At 38.4% G+C, this 14,682-nt stretch overlaps 1 protein-coding gene across 1 annotated transcript in view; it reads right to left on the bottom strand.

Moving 5' to 3' along the window:
- The window catches only part of RB1CC1 (RB1-inducible coiled-coil 1), a gene marked incomplete at its 5' end in the record, with an annotated part of 61,335 nt that overhangs the window by 21,978 nt on the left and 24,675 nt on the right, over positions 1-14,682 (bottom strand). The window contains 5 exons of the mRNA XM_009873714.1: positions 4,758-4,884; positions 7,351-7,454; positions 8,473-8,534; positions 9,428-9,509; positions 9,586-9,772. Of these exons, the coding sequence (XP_009872016.1) occupies positions 4,758-4,884; positions 7,351-7,454; positions 8,473-8,534; positions 9,428-9,509; positions 9,586-9,772 (562 nt within the window). The remainder of the gene's footprint in view (positions 1-4,757; positions 4,885-7,350; positions 7,455-8,472; positions 8,535-9,427; positions 9,510-9,585; positions 9,773-14,682) is intronic.

Genomic DNA, 14,682 nt, shown 5'->3' with positions numbered 1-14,682 from the left:
TTAACTATTAAATATGACAGGAAATATAGAAGCCCTAATGCCAACTATATCATCATCTGCAGATTCTCAGAGCAAAAATATAAACCTTAAGCTTCAGCAAGTGCAGAAAACATCTCAGTGGAAGCCACAAAGCAACGTACAGTCCCAGCATCCACCCAAGATGCATTCTTGAAGAAGTTAATTGGATGGGCAGCAAAGTAATTTTTCCAAAGAAAATTAGAGTGAAATACTTTCCTAATGTATTTTAACTGTGTTTATCTGTGACATAACAGGTATGAACAGGATCATCTGGATCACAATCTGGAAGTAACTTTTAATTATTTGAATGTATTAGTGTTCCAAATGATCTTGGATGTGCTGTCTGTAACACTATAGGCCGAACATTATGTGGCTTTTCTGTCCTTCATCCTTGGAGGACTTTTTTAAATCTTATTCCTCTGATGAATGCGACTACCCTAAAAAAACTCCCATTCCTCAAGACTCATGGAGATACTTGCAGTAAAAGATTCCCCTAAGAGGTTCAGTCTCAAAGTGCTAGGGATCTTTCAGAACGGTGCTCTTCAAGGAACCAACACTTTCTGCTTTTCCAAATCATCCAACACTGTCTCTACACATTTAAATCTTTTGTCTGGTGTTCTTCAGTACGCTAGATTTTACCAATAATTTTTTGTTATTCATGAGCTCAACTACTTGACTGGCAACAGTTAGTGGAGCTGGGCAACAAATAGTCAGAAAGAGAACTCCAAAAACACCAGATATAAGTGTGACAGATATCAGACTGCTAATGTATAAACAGCCGATTTTTGTTTTCCCAATATTTTACAAATGGCTGCTACCCAAAAAGGACCCTGTTCTTCTCTGTATGATCCTATTGTTTTAATGGAGATTAGTGACTAATTGAATTCTGAACTGAGATTTAGGAAGAATCCCTTCCCAGCTCTGACATTCACTTCTATGAAAGTAAATGGTACAATGATTTTGAAACTGAGTGATGAAAACTCATTATTCATTATAAACAAAGTATGTATCTAAAATGAACCCACGACCTGAGACAAAGAAAACAAAACAAATAAACTTAAGGGGAAAGGCTTCTTTTGACAAAGGTACTGTTAGTCCATGTTTAAGCATTTCCCTTGGGTTTAGTTTCGGCTTGCTGTTTATCTAACAAAACTTAGGAAAAAAAAAATGTTGAAAAGTACTCTATTGCTGATATATGCCTGGATTCAAAGCATATACTTTACGTGACAAACATTTAACATTGATAAGCCAGAGCTTTAACAGTAATAAAAGTTAGCATTACAGATGTCAGTAAGCACACAGTAAAAAAAGCACTTCGAAGACACTGAATGTTAGAAGGCCACCAGAAAGCCACATGCAAAGGAAAGACGGTATCTACTTTTGGCAATGCTGCAGAATCATCCTAAAAGGTAAAGAGCAAGGATGTATGGAGAACTAAACAAAAAAATTGTCACTGTGTGGAGCAACACTCTACTGAGCTTGGTTTCCTCATGACCTGGGGCTGTAACAAATTCGAAACCTCTGCAGTGGCCGCTGGGAGTCGGGTCTCTAGTTAGCATATCAGAAGACTGTGTAGTGACGAATTAAACCTCACAGTCTGAGTAACTGAAACTAGATAGGAAATTTTGTTTAGTGCTGTCCATTTTCCTGAAAAGCTGGTGCCTGACATCTGGTCTTTACTATCTCCAGGCAGCAATGTATGCACATGTCATACACTGTAATTCCTGTGATGACAAAGAAAAAGGAATCGCGAGCAAACCAGAAAACACAGAAAGCAGAGACAGAGAACCAGAATTAATTTATAGAGGTCTCAGCTGGATTATATGCCTTGTTCTAGTTACTTTACCATGATAAACACAGTTGGGGAATAGGGCAATTCTTGGAATCATTACAGTGTTTGAATTTTGAATTCAACTAGAACAAGTGGTAGATTCATAATCTGATTTGAAAAGCCAACTTCTCTTACCAGAGAAACTTTTAATACCAAGCGATTGGATAACTGTGCAGAAGACACCTTAATCATCTTACCTGACTCCTATAGGCACCTTAACTTTCTCCTGGACATCTTTAACCCAATCATTGATCTGCTTAAACTCTGGCTGTGTTATGGAAATGAGAGGGCACAGCAGTATCTTTGGTGTGAGAACATTAAATTACAAAGAATAAGCAGAAAGTTTCAAAAAGGTAAATAAATTTCAAAGTAATAATGAATTAAACAAAAATCTTCAACAATGTTAACTGGTCTGACACAATACGAAGAAAAGAAATCTGGTGTCAGATAGAGAAGCATATCATGAACTTTAAAGTTGAAATAGTAGTTGCAGGGACACTTAAAAAGAAATGCTGTTAACATCCCCAGCAAGGTACTCAATCTCCTCTCTGACTTGCTCTTTGCTCACTTGTCTGCAGCCACAGCTTCTCTCTCCTGCCTACAGAAACTGTCAAGAGACCAGCTGCTGCAGCTGACACAGGATGACCTCACACCTGAACCTGACAGAGCTAAATGCTCTACTACCAACAAGCCAGGGAAATTACCCTAGTCCAACTTATAGAACTAGGCTTCTGCTGCCCTGTATGGAATTGGGGGTTAAGGTCGAATGTGTCTACTTGAGAGAGTACAAGAGCAATGTTCTGCTACATGGGCAACACTCAACACCTGCACAGTAAACGCCAACTCCACACCAAGCTGAAGCAATATCTCAGAGTTCACCAACAGAGCATATAGGTGCATGAAGCTGCAGGCATCTTCAGGACTACTATTAAATGTTTACTCATTGTTCTAACTATATACTGTAAATTCCCAGCAATACTAAGGATAAGAAAATAACATTTTCAAGTTATCTCAGTAATTCTACGCAGAAAAAGAAAATGGGCAAAAAGTAGTATAATTTAGAAAACACTCCTGATCATCTGCAGAACAAAGCAACACAGAAAAAGGCTTAATATCCTTCACCAAGTAATAACTTGCTGGGAAGGAAAAACTTCTGAAAGATCTATTTGCTTCAATTCCAAAAAAGAGTTCAAATGAATCACTGAAATTACAAACAGAGATGGGCATTTTCAAGAGGACATCACGAACAGCCCAGCTCTGACTGTGCAATGCAATTTACTCTAAGGAAGGAGACAATTATCCAAATCTGTCTAAGCATTTGACATTTCTGAGTCAGCCAAGAATACAGACCGGTCAAAGCAGAGCAAAAGAGAGGAGTGGGAAGAATAGCTTCTACTGATTTGGCAAGCATCTTTTTTGTCCAGTCAGACACCAATAAAAATATCTCAGATAAGCAAGTCTGAACCAAAAAGGGCAAATCATCAAGACTTGAACAGGACATCTTTCTTGTTTATTTTTCTACTGTTATTATGTATAATTTTTATTAAAACTTACTTCTTTGATTTATTTCACACTCTCCTGATGCTGCAAGCCTTATCAAGAAACTAGTTACAACACTTGTCACTATCCTGTTTTTTTCACTAAAAAAATTTCAGGACACCTTTTTCTATAGCAAAAGTGGTAAAGAAACCCAATTTGAAGCAGTCAACTTCAGATAAATTTTTAAGCATTGCTAAACTCACCCAGACTTTCACCGAGACAAGCTACAATCATAAGCTAAAAGGACCCCTTCTGGTTTATTATGAAAGTTAAAGGCTGACTGCATAGAAACAATCAAAAGTGACTGGCAGAAACAGAGTTTCTAAGGGAAGGAATTTGCTTGACAGGCAGAGTAAAACTAGGAAGATATATTTTCACCATCATTCTTTCTAAACTGAAAGAAAAAGATGGCACAGATTTCTTCCCTTCTCCAAAAAGCAGGACTGCAACAAAAGAATCATAGAATCATTCACGTTCGAAAAGACCCTTGGGATCATCCAACCATTAATGCTACTCTGCAAAGCTCACCCCTGCACCATATCCCCAACACCACATCTAAACAACCTTTAAACACATCCAGGGATGGTGACTCAAGCACCTCCCTGGGCAGCCCATTTCAATGTCTGACTACTCTTTCTTGTGAAAAAATTTTTCCTGATGTCCAGTCTAAATCTACCCTGTTGAAGTTTGAAGCCATTCCCTCTCATTCTATCGCTAATTACCTGTGAGAAGAGACCAGCACCAACCTCTCTACAATGTCACCTCAGCCTCCTTCAAACTAAACAGCTGCAGTTCATTCAATTGTTCTTCGTAAGTTTTATTCTCCAGGCCCTTCACCAGCTTTGTTGCCCTCCTCTGCACTCGCTCCAGCTCGGAGCAGGTGACACATCAATATTCAAGCTAACAGGGACAATCAACTAAGCCACTGCTTGTGCCAAAAGGACTTGAACCACTGGGAAAAGGCAGAGAAGTAACAACTTCATTAAATATAAAACTGAAGTGACAAAGTCAAAATGTCCACACTTCACACACAGAAGCTTTAGAAAATAGCAGAAAGTAGAAATATTAACAGAAAAATTATACTTTTCTTAGTGGAATACAGGCATCTGTTAAACATTTTAAAGATATCGAAGAGCTTTTAACTATTCTCTAGGTAGACTCACTGTACTCACTGAAGAGTTCAAAATTCTCAAGAGTATTTACTAGTACATGATTAGAAAGGAAACTATTATTATGTAGTTCTGAGACTGACTAATCTCAGTATCTGGAAAAATGAAGTTTCGTTCTGAAGTTGTTGATAAAATGCTATTATGAAAATATTATACTCTTTTGAATAGAATATTCTCTTAGTGAAGAAAAATAGAAATACCTTTTGTTCATTCAGCAGGTCTGTAATGGTTTGTGACATTTCATCCAAACTCTGTGCTGCCTTTACCAGGTTATGTAGAGCACGTACATGCTGGTGAAGAGGTTCAAAGTCACAAAGTATGGGAACCCTTAAAAATAGCACAGGATTAATTTTTTTTTAAACCGTATTCTTAATCTAATATTCATATACATAAAGTTATTACATATATATTCCACAAGACTAAGCTTCCCTCTGTGTAAGGTTTATTCTTTCTTCATTTCATCTACTTTACATGGAAAATCCACTAAAAAAGCTTGTCATTTGTGTTTTAAAATAAGTAATAGGGAGCTTTTAAGAAATAGATAATGACAAACACAATGATGGGGAAGTAGTGTGTCATTCTTTCCTCCTGAGGAAAACATGTACCAGTAGTACTTAGAGTTACAGTCACAGAAGAGAACTGAGAGCGATTAGATCTGTAATTGAAGCAGTTATATTTGCAAATGACTCTATTCTCTCCATTTGGATTCTCTCCAATCAAGCTCTTCTGAAGTACTATTAATTCTCTATTATTTCATTTTAATGATAGGTAAGCTAAATTAAAAGACTGATTTGTCATGGTCACATTGCAAGTGTTGCGAGATAAGCTTTCAATTGCAAGTTTTCTAAACCTCTGGAAAAGTAACATTTATATATTTTTAATTCAGAGTCCATATATCCAGAATTTTTAATACGCTCAGGAATCGTGAAGCAGGAGCTCATTGAGGCTAACAATATAAACAGATTATACGTCAACATAATTTGCATTCTCTATTCAACATACAGGGCGAGTGGCATCTAATGTATTTTTTCAGAATTAAGATTTCAACAATTGCTCAAACATATACTTTCAGAAGACTCAACCACTGTGAGCGAACAGAAGCACAATTTTAATTATGTAGCTCAGGGGTCCTGATAGCAAAGGACCTTGTGCTGGGTCTCAGTTTGCCTATTGCCTGCTCTTTAGATGTTAAATGTAACTATCAAAGAAAGTACTGCTCTAAAGTTCTTCTGAATCTTAGTGTCTACCGAGATGTGTGACAGTTCTGCCCACTCGAGTTGCAAGTCCACTACTATCATCAATTATTTCTACTAAATGTAATCCTAAACCCAGAAACTATGAGGAACATGACATTTCCACCTCTGTTGCCATCAACTGGAAAGCTATGTCACTGCAGTTCAGACCAACCAAAACAATTCACCTAGCAATCAGGTTTTTTTGACAACAGCAAGTCAAAACTCTTTCTGAACTCAGTCCAAACTTCCCAGGAATGTTGCAAAATTTTCACAGCCTCCAAAATCAGGCAAACATCAGCAGTGAGATACTATATTTTGCCCTTTTTTTCCTGCAGGATCACTGACGTGCAAGCCTAAAAGCGTAATTAAGAGAAATTAAAAGGGTGTGTCACGGCTGTACCATCTAGGGTAAATCCACTATCAAGCAGAGTAAGCTCACTAGTTAATTCCAGCAGAAGTACTGTAAGGGTGGCTAAGAACCCTGAATAAAAAAGAAAGCCAGTGCAAAACACAGGTGAATACCACAATGACTATAGCTCCTGCACTATGCACCAGTAACACGTATCAGGCCGATACTGTTGGTGAAGTGACAGATGACAGCGGAGCGTCCTCCTTTTGGATTGACCTTACCATTCTTTGTAGGATTGAGACTAAAACAAATGGAATTTCAGCAAATCTCTAAATTCAGAGATCTTTGAGGAGAAGGATGATAGATACATGGAGTATCTGATTGTGGTCATACTGATGGACAGATCTCCTTCTAGACAAAATCTTACCTAGAACTTGCTACTGTCAATTTCTTCCCATTATCTTGGTGGGCATTTCTCTGTCTGATTGCTACAGGTTAAAGCCATGAGTTTGAAAGCTCACTCTAATAGTCAACTTATCTAGAACTTGGAGGTGTCTTTATGGAAAGGAAACTAATTCCGTAAAGTTGCCTGTGAGACAAAAAGAGTAGCTTTTCTATCCCCATTTGCATGTCTGCCTCACTGTTGGGAGACAGGACACGGAAATAAAGCTTCTGCTCAGAACGATGGATTCACCTAGACAGCAGGGGCACTTAGAGAATATGCTCTTTAGTAAAATCAGCCTGTCGGAGAAAAAGCTATAACTGAATAAAGGAGATCTCTATGATCTCATGCTGGGCTAAAGAAATTTATTTTACTTCTTACCAAATACCACTTAACAAAGAGCAAATGAAAATATGTAAAATAAAAAAAAAAAATCTTATTCTGATCTGACAGAACAAAGTTATGAGTTTATTTCAGTTTAAAACTGACAACAATTTTTGATTTTTTTTTTCTCTAGCTGTGAGGCAGCTCAGAGTAACATCCAATATCCTTTATATGTCAATACAGACTACACATCGCCAAATCACAGAGCACATATATACTACATATCTGCATTAAGTCAGTGAAGACCATTACTTAAGAATTATAGCAGTTCAAAAAATTTCTTCATCTGTTCCTTACATAAAGTGGACTGAGGAGCAGTTGAAGGGGATGGGATGAGGGGGAAGTTATTTCCACAACATACAAAGTTTAAAAAGGTGCTTTACCTGAGTAACGGCTGTACTTCTGAAGGACAAAACGACTGCAAAAACTGCAAGTCATTTAACGAGATATCTGGAAGCTCACTGTCAAATCTGCGAGGTTTTCGTGTCTGTATTAAGAAGAAAATTATTCACACATTGAATTAAATAATATCAAGATAACTATGGAAGAATTAAAGAGCTTAACAGAAAAGCTAGTGAACTGATCTCTCAAAAGATTTCATACTTTTTTTAAAGTAATCATGTCTGAACTCATCTCCCTAAAAAAGTGATTTACATTTACAGTCACTAACACTATCCATATTGCCTTGGGAAGTAGTAGAATAGATTATTTTTCAGTTGGAAAGGACCTACAATAATCATGTAGTCCAACTTCCTCTCTATGACCAAGCTTCACTTCACAAACTTTAACAATGTGTTAAAAAACTTAAGGTATGAGACAGAAGCTTTATTTATTGTGCTGCTAAACATGCAGTCAAGCATTAATTCACTTCAGTGTTCAAATGCTGAAACAAGTATTCTTATTTTCCAAGTGTCCTTTAAAAAAAAAAAAAAAGTGAAAATGAGAAACTGAAAAGGATAAACAAGGCCAAGTGAGCTAGCAACATTAGAATCTGGGAGAGGTTATCTTGAATTAAACAAGCTGTATGAAATCAAAGCTAACAGGCAATGCTTGATTACGGCTGCACTTTTTCACTCCTTCATGTTATCATCCAATAAATAAATGAAAATGCACTTCCACCCATCCAGTGATTACAGAAATAGATGAAAATTTTTACCATCCAATTAATTTTACGGCTGTATTATTCAGAAGAGAGGATTAGATGACGAAATTATCCCTCCTGGCTTCTTTTTTTCTGGTCAAAACAATTTTTTGTTCAATACCACAAACTCCTTGATAAAAAGGAATACCAAGTTGACACTTCCTCTCCTACCACACTGCAAGTTATGAACCATTGTTAATATAGGTCACTTGAGATAGCAAAGAACATTAGCTCCCAGCTTTTTCATACATGTCAGAGCAATGTGATAAGCACATAGCTTGAATGAATTAAACTTTGGTTTCTAATTTATGAAAGCACTGTTTCTAAAACCGAAATAAACCAAAGAAAAACATTGAGTACATACACAAAAGGATGGAGGCCAGGAGTCAAGTCCTCTAAACAAACGATTCCTTAGAAAAGACTTCCCTGGGCAAAGAAAAAATCGTTACTTAAAAGTAAGAAAAGCAATATACAAAGAGTGCCTCAAAAGAAAACACTTTAGCTACTGCAGTTTAACAGCTGAACTAAATTTGAAAGCATTAACTGTCATTTCATGACAAAAGAAAAATTGAAAGTGACCACAGTAGTTCATGCAAAACCCGCTATCCAAGTAGAACTTCTCACTTCATTGAAGCCTCTTTCTGCTTAACGTTCACCTTTGCAAAAGCCTCAACTCCTTTTTCAAATTTTTATTGTGATCTTGCTAATCAACTTCCAAAAATTTTTATAACCTTTTGCTCAATTTTCTTATTTTAGCAGTTCATTCATAACATAAGTTGCAGACTTTGCAGAAAAAAAAAAAAAAAAAAAAAATCAAGATTTCTTCTACCGGACACTTCATGTCTATTTTACTTTTTTTTTAAACTTCTGGTCAAGGTCTTTATATGTAGGGCTTCATTCTTGTTTTTGCTGAAGCAGTACAGAGGAAGTCACAGCAATACCCAAATACTCAGCAATGATTTTAGAAGTGTTATTTAAAAGAACAGTAATGCTTACAGAGCATCTTCAAATAGAAACCACATTCAAATGTAATAATTAGAAATCTTACATTTTAAAAGCATTATACTATTTAGAACTTTCCAAATTTTGGATAAACTATATGAAACAGTTCATTAATTTGATTAATAGAAAACCAGAAAAGTATTTTGATCATAACAGGACTGTCCAGCACACTGCATGAATTTACTATTTATGGTTAAAAAAAAAAAAGAAAGAAGAAATTAGACAGGTAAACTACCACATAATGCCAGTATTTTAACTATAAAGACAGAAGTAATTCTTAATCACAATTCTGATTTCACAGAAGAGGAAGTACTTACTGAACAGTTTACCAAAAGATTCCCTTTTTGCCTTTTCAGCTTCATATAGGTGTTTCCCATCTTTTATCAAAGCACCCGCCCACTGTGGAAAGGTAAATATGTAATTAGTTGTTAATTTATAAACTGACACAAAGGTTGGGTCTCAAAGTTTTACTCACCTCTCTGTAGTGTTTTATGAACATTTTTCTCCTCACAACCTCAACAACAGCTAGACAGTACATTTGAGGAACAGTACTGAGAGCCTCTACAACCTTGACCCTTTCTAGGAGCTCTGTTACGAGACGAAGCAATGCTTGTAGCTTCTCTCCATCTTGGTCAGCATGAAGCATTACAAAACAACACCACCTACAAAAGTAGGTTACACTTTAGAAGATAACAACTTAGTCATCTTTTCTGCATTTAAATTTCACTAACATTAGCAACGTATCTAGATGCACTGAACAACGGCATAATCTTACAGGAGACAACAACAGGCTACCTGGAAGCACTAAGCAATTCAGAATTCAGTACTTGCCTTTCAATTACATGTTAATTTCTCACAGTAAGATATCCACATCAGTGCTCAAAAAATGAGCATTTGCCACCATCTAAGTTAAGGTATCGTTTTTCACAAGTAATGCTCTTAGCAGACATAACCTTAGGAGGTAAGATAATGAATTCAAAATAGCTGGTACTTGCAGAGCCAAGAAGATACTACTTTTTGTTTATAAATCTTAAAAATAGTTATTGAAATATTAAGGGTGGGAATACTGTCAAAGAAAAAAGATCAAACACTGATTGGGAAGTTCACACCATCTACTCATGCACTACAAATAACAGTCCCTGTAACATAAGAATTCTCACACCTTGTAATCACATCTTCAATTATCTTATGGATATAATCAATACATTAATTTCAAGCAGGATAACTGCTGAAAAGGTGATCAGCTGGTATGCTTGAGGGGAAACATTACAGCAACTTTGCCACTAGAGGTGGCATAAAATGGAGGTATATCCCACAAGAAATAAAAAAGATAAAACTTTTTTTTCTTGACAGAAGTGAAGTAAAACAACAAACACAAACCAGTCAACATAAGCAACTAGGAACATATTCTAACAGAAACTACAAGACATGCACTGTTAACTTCCTCATAGCTTGAGTAGCAAGAACTAGAGGGCATCTTTCTTTAGGAAAGATAGGCAGGGGAGAAGAGGAGGGGATGTCACACTCTATGTCAATGAACAGCTGGAATCCATGGAGCTTGGCCTGGGGATGGTTGAGGAGCTGGCTGAGAGCTTATGGGTCAGGGTTAGAGGAAAAGCAGGGGAAGATGATATCATAGTCGGGGTCTGCTACAGGCCACCTGACAAAGATGACCAAGCAGACGAGGTCCTCTATAGACAGATAGGAGCAGCTTCGCGTTCACAAGCCCTGGTCCTCATGGGGGACTTCACCCACCCAGATATCTCTTGGAAGGACGGCACAGCAGGGTGGCAGCAACCAAGAGATTCGTGGAATGCACTGATGACAATTTTCTTCTCCAGGTGGTTGAGGAACCAATGAGAAGGGGTGCCGTACTGGACCCTGATTTCACACACAATGAGGGGCTGGTGGATAGTGTGAAACTTAAGGGAAGTCTTGGCTGCAGCAACCACGAAATGCTAGAATACAAGATCCTCAGAGCAACAATGAGAGCATGTAGCAAGTTCGTCACCCTGGACATCAAGAGAGCAGACTTTGACCTCTTTAGGCATCTCCTTAGTGGAGTACCATGGGATGAAGCCCTGAAGAGGAGGGGGGCCGAAGAAAGCTGGTCCATATTCAAGGACCACACAGGATTGCCCAGGAGCAATACATTCCAAAAAAGAGGAAGACAGGCAAGAATGTCAGGAGGCTTGCATGGATGAACAAGAAGCTCCTGGACACACTTAAAAATTAAAAAATAATTTACAGAAAGTGGAAGAAAGGACAGACTGGGAAGAATACGAGGAAGTGGTCAGAGCAGCTAAAGCCTAGATAGAATTAAATCTAGCCAGGGACATCAGGGGTAACAAGAGAAACTTTTATAGGTATATTAACGATAAAAGAAAGGCTAGGGAAGATGCGGCCCTTCTACGGAAGGGAACAGGAGAGCCAGTCATGAAGGATACGGAGAAGGTGGAGATTCTCAAGGGCTTCTTTGCCTCAGTCTTCATCCACAGGGGCTTTAGCCGCACTGTCCAAGTTGTAGAAGCCAAAGGCAGGGGATGGGAGAAGGAAAATCTGCCCACTGTAAGTGAAGATCGGGTTTGAGACCATTTAAAGAACCTGAAGGTGCATAAGTCCACAGGACCTGATGAGATCCATCCAGGAGTCCTGAGGGAACTGGCAGAGGAAGTTGCTAGGCTGCTTTCCATCATGCTTGAGAGCTCACGGCAGTCTGGTGAAGTACACACTGACTGGAAAAGGGTAAGACCCAGGCAACTAGAAGCCAGTCAGTCTCACTTCTGTGCCTGGCCAGATCATGGAGCAGATCGTTCTGAGGGCTCTGCTGTGCCGCGTGGAAAATGTGGTGATTGTTGGCAACCAACATGGCTTCACCAAGGGAAAATCCTGCCTGACAAATCTTGTGGCATTTTATGACGGAGTAACAGAATCAACTGACAAGGGAAGAGCAACTGATGTCATCTACCTGGACTCGAGCAAGGCCTTCAACACGGTCCTGCACGACATCCTAGTCTCCAAGTTGGAAAGACATAGATTTGACGGATGGACCACTTGGTGGATAAGGAACTGGCTGAAAGATCACACTCAAAGAGCTGTGATCAATGGCTCAGTGTCCAAGTGGAGACCAGGGACAACTGGTGTCCCTCAGGGATCAGTACTGGGACCAGTACTCTTTAATGTCTCTGTCAGCAACATGGACAGTGGCATCGAATACACCCTCAGCAAGTTTGCCGATGACACAAAGTTGTGTGGTGCAGTCAAAATGCTGGAGGGAAGTGATGCCATCCAGAGGGACCTTGACAGGCTTGAGAGGTGGGCCCAGGCCAGGCTCATGAAGTTTAACAAGGCCAAGTGTAAGGTCCTGCACCCAGGTCAAGGCAATCCCAAGCACAGATACAGGCTGGGCAATGAGTGGTTTGAGAGCAGTCCTGGGGAGAAGGATTTGGGCATGTTGGAGGATGATAAGATCAGCATGAGACAACAGCGTGCGCTTGCAGCCCAGAAAACCAACCATATCCTGGGATGCATCAAGAGATGTGTGACCAGCAGGTCGAAGGAGGTAATTCTCCCCCTCTACTCTGCCCTTGTGAGGGAATAGCGATTCCAGCTCTGGAACTCCAAACACAAGAAAGACATGGAGCTGCTGGAGTGAGTCCAGAGGAGGGCTACCAAGATGGTCAGAGGGCTGGAACACCTCTCATACTAGGATAGGCTGAGAGAGTTGGGGTTGTTCAGCCTGGAAGAGAGAAGGCTCTGGGGACTTCCAGTACCTGAAGAGGGCCTACAGTAAGGCTGGGGAGGGACTTTTTACAAGTGTCTGTAGTGATAGGACAAGAGGTAATGGGTGGAAGCTGGAAGAGTGCAGATTTAGACTAGATATCAAGAAGTTCTTTACCCGGAGAGTGGTGAGGCACTGGAACAGGTTGCTCAGGAATGTTGTGGATGCTCCATCCCTGGAAATGTTCAAGGCCAGGCTGGATGGAGCACTGAGCAATCTGACCTAGTGGGAAATGTCCCTGCCATGGCAAGGAGGTTGAAGCTAGATGATCTTTGAGGTCCCTTTCAGCCCAAATCATTCTATGATTACACAAAGCCAAAAAGCAGCCAGTTCAGAACACTAAGGGAAGTAGAGTTTCCACAAAACATACAATGAAGTGGCAGAACTTGCAGCACAAAAAAAAGTTTGTGAATTCAAAAAAAAAAAAAGGTTGGACTAATTCATGGAAAAAAATACCTCTATCAGCAATTAAAAACAGAAGAGCCACCCCTAGATCAGATAAGAATGCTCTTCTCAGAATATTTACAAATAATTAAGTTTCTTTCCTCAGTATTGGATTCCCATTTACATTCATTCACTGCTAACTGCTACTGGACAAGCTAGAACCACCTTTGGTTTGACACAAAATACAGTGTTGGCTTTTTTCAGTTTTTATTATATTTTCCCTGCTTTGAGGGACTAAAATTGGGAGTGGGTTTTCACTTTGTTTATTTTACATGTATGTTTTCTTCTCATTTACCTACTCCGCAGTCACTCCACAACTCACTAGCTTATTCCTTACAAAGGGACCCAAGTCTTTTCTTCTAGTAACTCATTAATTAAATGTATACTACACAAATACTTCCATGACACAGGAAATGAAAGTGCTCTTTATGGCCACATAGGTCCTACATACTATCCCTAGAAGTCTGCTATAGTGCAAAAAACGGTACAAAAAAGTCTTTTTTTTCATTGGTGTAAGAGCAGATGCCTAGGCAAAAGAGTCAAATTCATATTTTAATTTATCTACCAGTAATTTATTTTATGAATACAACAGTACCTTTGTCACTAGTGCACTGCTGATTCTGGCTTACTTCTTCCTGCACTTTTCATCTGCCTTATCTATACAAAACACAATCTCTTCAAGAAAAAAAAAATTTTGCTTTGAGGATATCCAGCACGTAAGTCTACCAGTGTCACAACATTACCTATTAGCTGCTAGAAGAAACAAATTTTTTTCTTCCAAGAATTATTAAACTCTGTATATCTTTCCTATGTATCTGACATGACAAAACATCTAAAGTGTAGTAGTGTGAAAAACTGTATTTCCCATTCAGCAATACAGAATATTTACTGCCTTCCACATTATACAGTAATGATGATTACTTGCAAAATTGTTATTTTTACTGATGTGACTGAATATAATTATTTTTCATGAACTACAAGTAAATTGAACTACGGGCATGCTTTTGTGCTTTGATGTTTGTGCTGTGGAAGTTTGTTTCGCTAATGCTTATTATAACCCTTCAAAAACATTAATATAATTGCCAGTCAAATTTTAAATAAGATACTGATGGCTTCTGAGGTTGATAAGGAGAGGGGATTGTAGGTTCATGGATACCATTTTATTGATATGAAGACCATTTAAAAAAAAGTTTTTCTTAAAATAGTATTTTGTTTCACACCAAGAAATAGCTTCACATACAAACTGAAATGATCCAACTTCTATTCTCTGTCCCAATAAGAAAAATTAGGTATTAAAAATGATTTGCTTAAGAAATTCTTTAAACAGTTTTCATGCAAGTAGAAGCA

The sequence above is a fragment of the Apaloderma vittatum genome, unplaced genomic scaffold (genome assembly GCF_000703405.1).
Source record: "Apaloderma vittatum isolate BGI_N311 unplaced genomic scaffold, ASM70340v1 scaffold697, whole genome shotgun sequence".
NCBI lineage: Eukaryota > Metazoa > Chordata > Aves > Trogoniformes > Trogonidae > Apaloderma > Apaloderma vittatum.
Note: the sequence above shows the minus strand (reverse complement) of the source record. Positions and strands in the feature narration are given on the sequence as shown.